Below are 8682 nucleotides of genomic sequence, written 5' to 3' on the forward strand. Positions count from 1 at the left end.
GTGGGTTAATTTTATACCCTGCTACTTTGCCAGAGTTTCAGATCAGCTCAAGTAACTTGGCAGATGAGTCTATAGGGTTCATTAAATACACGATCATATCATCTGCAAAGAGGGAGAGTTTTACTTCTTTCCCTGTTTTGATCCCCTTTATGTTTGTCTCTTGTCCTATTGCTCTAGCTAGAAATTCCAGTACTGTATTGAGGAAGGAGTGGAGAGAGCGGACATCCTTGTCTCATTCCTCATTTTAGAGGAAATCTTTTTAACTTTTCACTATTAGGTATAATGCTGGTTGTAGGTTTGTTACATACAGCCTTTATTATACTGAGGAATGTTCCATGGATTCCCCATTTCTCCAGAGCTTTTATCATAAAGGGGTACTAGATCTTGTCAAATGCTTTTTCAACTGCAGTATTTTTATTTTTTGGGTCCGGTCGTGGGGCTTGAACTCTGGGCCTGGGCGCTGTCCCTCAGCTCTTCAGCTCAAGGCTAGCGCTCTACCACTTGAGCCACAGCGCCACTTCCAGCTTTTTTCTTTTTGCTTATGTGGTGCTGAGGAATCGAACCCAGGGCCTCAGGCATGCAAGGCAAGCGCTCTACCACTGAGCCACCTTCCCAGCCCCTCAACTGCAGTATTTTTTTAAGGTGAATTTCTGAGGTGCGGTCAAGGTTGTGGGGAGATATTGGCTTCACTGATGAATTCAGGGCAATTAATGGGTCTTTTGGGTCATGTTGAAGCTGGAAGCTTTATCTCACCAAGTCAACAGCATGAATGGGACTACAAGTGTAGTCAAATCTACTTCCTGTATGCAGAAATAACTATTTGCCTTAGGGGAAAGCAACATCTCTGAGTGAGAGTGGATTGGTAAAAATGAGTCCTTCGATAATATTCTGCCAAAGTAAGTTTGCCAGTCCTACCTCCTGCTGAGCACTCAGTATAGCGTTGAGTACTTAGTAAAGTACATTATTGTGTGGATCTAGCAGCACTTCTGTGAGCTGTAAGCAGTAGTGCCTTTGTGTTACCAATGAGGAAACCAAACAGGAAGAACCATATGAAATTGCTTGTACTTGACCTTTGTCAAACTACAAAAGTGGCAGTTTCATGGGGTTCAGCCTAATAACTCCAAGTCACACATGGAGAAAATGGCTCAGCTGAGATTGAAGTCCAGATCCATCTGACTCAAAAGTCCATGCCCAGCTTGGGTATAGTTCAGTGGTGGAGCCTGTACTTAGCATGCTTACGGTCCTAGGTTTCAATCCTCAGTACCACACGAAAGAAAAACCAAACAAACGCCCATACTCTTTCCAGTAGTTCTGCTGCCTCTCAGACCTTATGTTGCTTGGTTAATGATTTCTCTTTCCACCTGATATTTGATAACACATAGATAGTTGGTAAAGACATGTAGAGGATCATGACAGCAAATGCTTTTTGACCTTCTGGCTAAAAGAGACCTCAAATTGGGGGCTCATTCACTTTTTTTTCATGATTAGAGATTAGATCTTCACATGATCTCTTCTCTATAGGCAAACGCCGTACCACTTGAACCACACTCTTAACTATTTTGTGTCATAGTTTGTTTCTGAAATAGGGACTCACTAAGTTTTTGCCTGGGCTAGCCTCAAACTCAAAATCTTTCTACCTCTACCTCCTAAGTAGCTGGGATTACAGATAAGCACCACCATGTCTAGCCAGAATTCACCTCCATGAGAAACAACAGGAAAAGATGCTCTCTTCTACCTTGTATTTCTGGTCCTTTGTAAAAACCTGTATGTTTTGATGCTTATGAATTGTATGATTTGTTTTTGTGTAGTTTTTTTCAAGGACTTGACCCTTCTCTTTTTGTCTTTTCTCTCTCCCAACAGCTGATGCTTATGGCTGTTCTGAATTGCCTATTTGACTCCCTGAGCCAGATGCTGAGGTGAGCAGCCATTCTCAATGTTCATTTGGTCCAGGGATTTATAAGGGACTGGCAGAGGTTCCAGGGCATTGATTTAGTTAAGAAGTTGGACCCATGGGCTGGGAAGGTGGCTCAGTGGTAGAGCACTTGCCTTGCATGCATGAGGCCCTGGGTTCGATTCCTCAGTACCACATAAGCAAAAAGAAAAAAGCCAGAAGTGGCACTGTGGCTCAAGTGGTAGAGCGCTAGCCTTGAGCTGAAGAGCTGAGGGACAGCGCCCTGGCCCAGAGTTCAGGCTCCACGACTGGACCAAAAAAAAAAAAAAGAAGTTGGACCCAGATGCTGGTGGCTCACACTTATAATCCTAGCTATTCAGGAGTCTGAGATCTGAGAATCACAGTTTGAAACCAGCCCAGGCAGGAAAGTCCATGAGATTCGCCCTCCCATCAGCCCCCCCCCCACAACCTGAGGCTTGAACTCTGAGTCTGGGTGCTGTCCCTTAGCTTCTTTTGCTCAAGGTGAGTGAGTGCTCTACAACTTGGGCCACAGTGCCACTTTGGCCTTTTTAAGTGGTTTATTGGAGATTAGAATTTCACAGGGCCTGGGAAGGTGGCTCCGTGGTAGAGCTTGCCTTGCATGCATGAGGCCCTGGGTTCGATTCCTTAGCACCACACAAACAGAAAAAGCAGAAGTGGCGCTGTGGCTCAAGTGATAGAGCCCTACCCTTGAGCTGAAGAGCTGAGGAACAGCATCCAAGCCTAGAGTTCGGGACCCAAGACAAGTTTCACGGACTTTCCTGCCTGGGCTGGCTCCAAATCATGATCCTCAGATCTTAGCCTTCTGTAGCTAGGATTATAGTCATGAACCATTAGCTCCCAGCTACCAAGAGACTCTTACCTCCAATTAAACATTAAAAAAAAAAAAAAAAGAAAGCTATAAATGGAGCTGTGGCTCAAATGGTAGGGCACTGGCCTTGAACACAAAAGCTCAGGGACAGGGCCCAGACCCTGAATTCAAACCCCAAGACTAACAAAGAAAAAAATTGGGCTTACTATTTCAGAGGACTTCACACTGAGAGGGAGAACTAGAAGGAGAACATGTTCCTCAAGTCGAAAAACTCTACTCAGGAATGAGATTTCCTAGGAGGAACAGTAGCCCACTGTGTCTCCTGTTGCCATCCCCAGCAACTTGTTAGAGTTTTAAGCACCCTCTCTCTAGGTGATTTCTAGCTTCATTCTTTGCATTAGAAGAAGGGAAAGGACAAACACAAGGATGTGGCCCAGATGAAATGTGTACCTTGAAGCTGGGCACTGGTGACTCATGCTTGTAGTCCTAGCTAATCAGGAGGCTGAGATCTGAGAATCACGGTTCAAAGCCAGCCCAGGCAGGAAAAGTCTGTGAGACTCTTATCTCCAATAAACCACCAGAAAACCAGAAGTGGTGGTGTGGTTCAAGTGGTAGAGCGCTAGCCTTGAGCTGAAGAACTGAGGGACAGCACCCAGGCCACAACTGCCAAAAAAAGAAAAGAAATGAAATGTGTACCTTGACGTTGGAGGCACCACCTCTAATGTTCCTTTTCTGGCTGTTAAGCTTCCCTTCTGTGGAAAAGGAAGATGTGCCATTTGCTTTTCTCCACTTTTTTCACTCCTCCCCAGCCCTCTATTCCCATGTATATAGGGCAAGAAAAGAGATATAAGATACTTTTCCTGAAAACACCCAGGGCTTTGAACTTCATCCCCCCACAGCAGCTTCCAAGTGAACCTAGTTCAGACAACTATCCGGAGCAGAGGAGCAGAACAGCAGGCACTCTCAGCCCCACAAAACCAGCAGGGTAAAGGCTCAGGTTTCTTCAGGAAGGGGGATGATTTATTTCTTAGCCAGGTGAATGAGTAGGCTTAATTTCAGGTAATCTAATGAAAGAGTCAAACTAATGAATGTGACAGGCCACATGCACCTACCACCTGTGGCTGGAAGATGGGGACCCTGACTGTTTCTAGCTCCCTTGTTGGGCTTCTTTTCCGGGCTCGAGCAAAACTGGTGGGGAAAGAGGAGGGAGAGAAGGGGTAGCAGGGACTTAGGAAGGTCAGCATCTGAGTGCAGACAGAGTTTACATGTAATCCTTTCCCACATCCTGCAACCATCAGATGGAATTTTAGTTCTGTTTTCTTTATTCCACCCACAAATGTCTGTGTTTGTGAACAGTGTCATGAAGCATCAGAGGTAGGAAAGAAACAATAACTCTGGATAATCAAATCTGTGAATAGTCAGAAATTGACTGAATCTCTTTCTTTTTTTGTATTGGGGATCGAACTTGGGCATGCTAGGCAAGCACTTTAACCACTGACCTCTTTTCCTGGCATTCCTAATCCTTACTCAGCAAACAAGAATGGGAAAAGGTTTAGAGTAGATTAGCTAAAAACTTCTCCACATTAGTCATGGTGGAGACATTTATTGCCTAATTTAGAGTCCCCTATCTAGACAGTGTCCTAGGATTCTTTTCACACAGAGGCTGATTTTTCTCATCTTTTTGGGGTTCAGGAAGAATGTAGAAAAGCGAGCTCTGCTGGAGAACATGGAGGGGCTCTTCTTGGCTGTGGATGAAATCGTAGATGGAGGGTGAGTTCGCTACCCTGGATCTGGAGTGGGGAGGTAGAGTTGCTGTCTGTGACCTAAGCAAAGTGGGCATGAGTGGTCAGAGAGCCTGTCCCCACGGTAAGTTGATCGCCAAGACAGAGTGAACAGTCATCTCTTCATTGTCTTTGTAGGGTCATCCTAGAGAATGATCCTCAGCAAGTGGTACACAGAGTGGCTCTAAGGGTAAGTGCAAATGCACCTTCCTGCATCCCCTGTCTAAATCCTCAAGTGTCCTCCAGAGCTAGATCTGCTGATATGTCTTGGCTTTTTTACTCAAGGCTGGTACTGTACTACTTGATTCACTTCCATCTTTTTCCCAGACTTTGCTGTCTGGGCTGGCTTCAAACCACAACCCTTAGATCAAAGACAACTAAGTAGCTAGAATTACAGGTGTGAGCCACCAGTGCCTGGCTTTTCTATCTTTTAAAATGTTATGTAATCCATCAGGAAATACTTACTTGCCAGTACCTCAATATTCCTGCGCTAGTGATAACCAGAAAGGAGCCTTTGAATTAATTCCAGAAGGCTCAGAGTCTGCTGGAAGATCATGGTGAATGCAGAAAGAGGGCCACCTGCAAATTGTGGGGTGCAGATCTCCCCATTCACAGAATGTCCTGGCTCTGACCTCCACAGAGTAAAGGCTTACAGTGCCTAGTAATGGGAAATCTTCTCCCTTAACTGCCGTGGCTGCATTTGCATAGTTTAATCTTCTCCTCTAACATATGTCTCTATGTGGCAAGAGAGAGGGTCCCCCCCCACTACTAGCTTCCCCCCCCACTTGTCCCCTTCTCAGGCTGCTGTTGCAGCAGTTTATTTCTTCAAATTAACATTCTGTCATTACCCATCAGGCCTTGCAGGATCCATTAAACTACCCCTGGCTCCCCCTCATCCTTTCCCCAGTGATATTGATATTCAGGGAAGGTCTTCTCTGACTAGGAAATCATGTCCCCCACCCCCAAATTGAGGGAGTTGAGGATCAGATAATCTGCTTCTTACTGGGAAGGAATAAATCTTTTAAGAAGTCCTCCTGTCTTAAAATGGAGGATGAATGAAATGACCCTTTTGTGTGTTCTCAATCCCTCTGGCTGAGTAAAACTGTGGCTGAGTCCCTTTTAGGGACTGAGAAGTTTGCTTCAGTTTAAAGGGCCAACCCTTTCTTCCCTACTTCTAGACTGCAGTTTAAGTGCTTGCAATCTGTTCTACAGGGTGAAGATGTCCCTCTTACGGAGCAGACTGTGTCTCAGGTATGACTTTCTCCCTTCTTCCTCTCCAGAAGGGCAGGGTCACTGCAGAGACTACCCCAACCCACCAATTCTGAAAGAGGCCACAGATGGAATTGTCCTCCTTGGTTCCCTCTTATTGCAGGGAAGTGAATCTCAAATAGCCTGGTGCCTTAACTCCCTACTCCTCTCTCAGCTTCCTGTGAGCCATGGCTGTCAGCTTTCCTCTATACCCTTCAAACCCTCCCTGCCTGATGTCTCCTTCCATGATTTATTCCCCAGCAGAGGCTTGCCTTAAGCAGATGGTCTGTGTGCATGTGAGCACTCTCTCTCTCTCTCTTTCTCTTATTATTCAAATGAGGACTAAGCTGGAAGTGCATATTCTAGCATATGCAGGTTTTGCAGATCCATCCTGCTGCCTTGACTGCAGATAGACTGTCTACCTGATGTGGAGAGCCAAGGAGGGGTTCTGGTTTTAAATGGCTTAGAATCCTCACCAAGAAGAGCATCTGGATGTATAACTCCTTCTCTTGAACCCCCAGTTTTTTTGTTTTTTTTTTCTTTCCTCTCAGGCATACCTCTTCTCTCTTCATTCCCCCTGTGGATTTGAATTTGGGGGGAATTTTCCAAACTGACAATCCTCTAGGGCTTTAGAGAGCTTCTTCCTATTCTACTACCTATGGGGATTTTCTATTCCCTGTTCTTCTAAGGAGAGGGAAGGCAAGTGAAGGGAAGGAGAGCCCCCACCCCCACCCCTCCCCCTAGTTCCCACCTTACTCCTTGAAAGCCTCCCTTAGTGCTGCCCTTGTTTCTGCAGGTGCTACAGTCAGCAAAAGAACAGATCAAGTGGTCCCTCCTTCGGTGAAGACACCACGTGCCTGGCTTATCACCCCTACCAGAAATCTGCATGTCTGCTGTGACTTCTCATCCAGTCCCCAACTGCTGCTCTCAGGATCATCTCAGGGGGGCACAAGGGATCCTTAAACCTTCATCCTGTCTGGGGTTGCCCTTCCCAACACCTTCCCATTCCTCCTCCTCCTTTCCTCTGGAAGTGAAATTCCTAGCCCATTTGGATGCAGGGCAAAGGAAGCACCCTTTTCCTGCTCAGACAGGGATTCTGCTCCATGCTCTCCTACCCCCACATTCTCCCCTCAGCTTCTCTGCCCTTTGCTATGGCTGCACTGCAGATCAAAGCAGGGAAAGAATGTGCTGAGTGTTTCCTCCCTTTAGTCCATATGTCCAACCAGGGCTGGAGGATACTTGGGGGAGGGAGGGCTGTGCATCCAGTCTCAGCCTTGGCTCACTTCCTGGCCTCTGTGTCTTCTCCCATTTCTTCTAGCTGCCCTTCTTCTGCTGTGGAAAAGAGTCTGGGAACAGCTTATAGGGGAGAGGACAAAATGGTGGAAACTAAGACATTATTGGATAGGGCTTACAAACTGCAGTGACCTGGGAGAGGTCATTTTAGGTGTGCCCAGGACTTAGTACCTTTCCTTGGCCTTTACTACTGGCAGCTCCTGGCCTGACTTGTCCTCTCTGTGCCCTGGAGCAATGACAGCTCCTGGAACTAAAATACATTCTAGTTTGGGGAAGAGTTTCTGCTCAGAACCAGGGACGGAAGGGAAGGAAAGGCCAGGTCTAGGTGACTTGGGCCTTGTAGCTCTCGGTCCCCTCACCTCTCCCATGCCACATTTGCTCCTCTGCCTTGGTCCATCATCTGCCACTTAACCCTGTGCTCTTTCCCTCCACCCCACGGAAAAGCTGAGTGTTTGAGCTCTTTCCCTCAGGTGGCTTAGGCAGTACCTTTGCTTGGGGACCTCCATTTCCCCAGGAAGGTGGAAGTACAACCACTCCCCTTGACCCTGAACTCCTTCCCTACCAAAATGTCCTAGAAAAGCCTTCCTGAGACTTCTGCCCCACCCACTAACTGCCAGTTCTCCAACTCTGAGGTGGAGCAAACAACTGAGCATATCAAGGGGGCATCTGGTGCAGGAGACTTACCCCTTCCTATACTGCTCCATGCAAAGAAGAATAAAACGGACTTTTCTTTTCCAAACTGCCTTTGTGTGATTTTTTTTTCTGTTCCCCTTCCTCTTTTTGGCAGCTATTCCTATTCCTCCACCCACCCACCCCCTCTTATAATATGTCTTCCCCCCTCCTACCTCAGAGACTCGCCAGCAACCCCCTCCCCCATCCCTAATTTACGGAACTGTTTGCCTCCTTGGCATCTCTCCGTCCCCTCGCCTGGAAATTGGCGCCAGGGGTGGGGTGGGGATGGTATTTTCTCAGTGGGAGTCTCAGGGAACTGAGTTCTCCCCACCACCACCCCCAAAGCCAGCTGCCTGCTCCCGCCTCAGCCATTAGTAACCCGGAGACGCGCACCTGCGCGGGGGCTCTCCTCCAGCCCCTGCTCCCTTCCTGAACCTCCCACTCCTGCTCTGAAACGGCGCTGAGCGGGTTATTTATCGGAGCCAGCTCTGCTCCAGAAGGTCAGGACGGTGGTGTAAATAACCTCTTCTCGCCATTTCCCCGTCCCTCCAGAGCCGGCTCCCTTCCCCCTCCTCCACCTTTATTCGCACAAATGAATGTAGCTGGCTGGCGCAGAGCCTGGCCCTGCATCTTAATGGGGCGGTGAGCTCACAAGATGGATTTAGCTAGGGGTTTTTATGGTTGCTGCGGCGACAGGAGAATGCTTTGGTTTTCTTTCCCCCTTCCTCTTTCCTCTGCAGGATTTTAGGGGGGGTGGGGTGGGGAGTCCTCCTCTCCAAGGCGATTTGAAGGGTCTCTGCAGTCACCTCTACTGCTCATGAAATGGGTCTGTAATTCCAGGACTATGCATGTGAGATGGAATTAGTACATACAAAAAGATGAAGGGAAGAAAGTACAGAAATGGGTGAGCCCTCTCCAACAGCAGGGTGTGAAGTCTAGAGGTGGCT

At 47.5% G+C, this 8682-nt stretch overlaps 1 protein-coding gene across 1 annotated transcript in view; it reads left to right on the plus strand.

The window, feature by feature from the left end:
- Positions 1 to 7802, plus strand: part of Copz1 (coatomer protein complex, subunit zeta 1) — a 31932-nt gene extending 24130 nt beyond the window's left edge. Inside the window, exons 5-9 of the mRNA XM_013032527.1 lie at positions 1861 to 1916; positions 4434 to 4511; positions 4661 to 4712; positions 5735 to 5773; positions 6567 to 7802. Of these exons, the coding sequence (XP_012887981.1) occupies positions 1861 to 1916; positions 4434 to 4511; positions 4661 to 4712; positions 5735 to 5773; positions 6567 to 6614 (273 nt within the window). The 3' untranslated portion in view covers positions 6615 to 7802. The remainder of the gene's footprint in view (positions 1 to 1860; positions 1917 to 4433; positions 4512 to 4660; positions 4713 to 5734; positions 5774 to 6566) is intronic.
- Positions 7803 to 8682: the final 880 nt, after the last annotated feature.

This window comes from Dipodomys ordii, unplaced genomic scaffold (genome assembly GCF_000151885.1).
Source record: "Dipodomys ordii isolate 6190 unplaced genomic scaffold, Dord_2.0 Scaffold155, whole genome shotgun sequence".
Lineage (NCBI taxonomy): Eukaryota > Metazoa > Chordata > Mammalia > Rodentia > Heteromyidae > Dipodomys > Dipodomys ordii.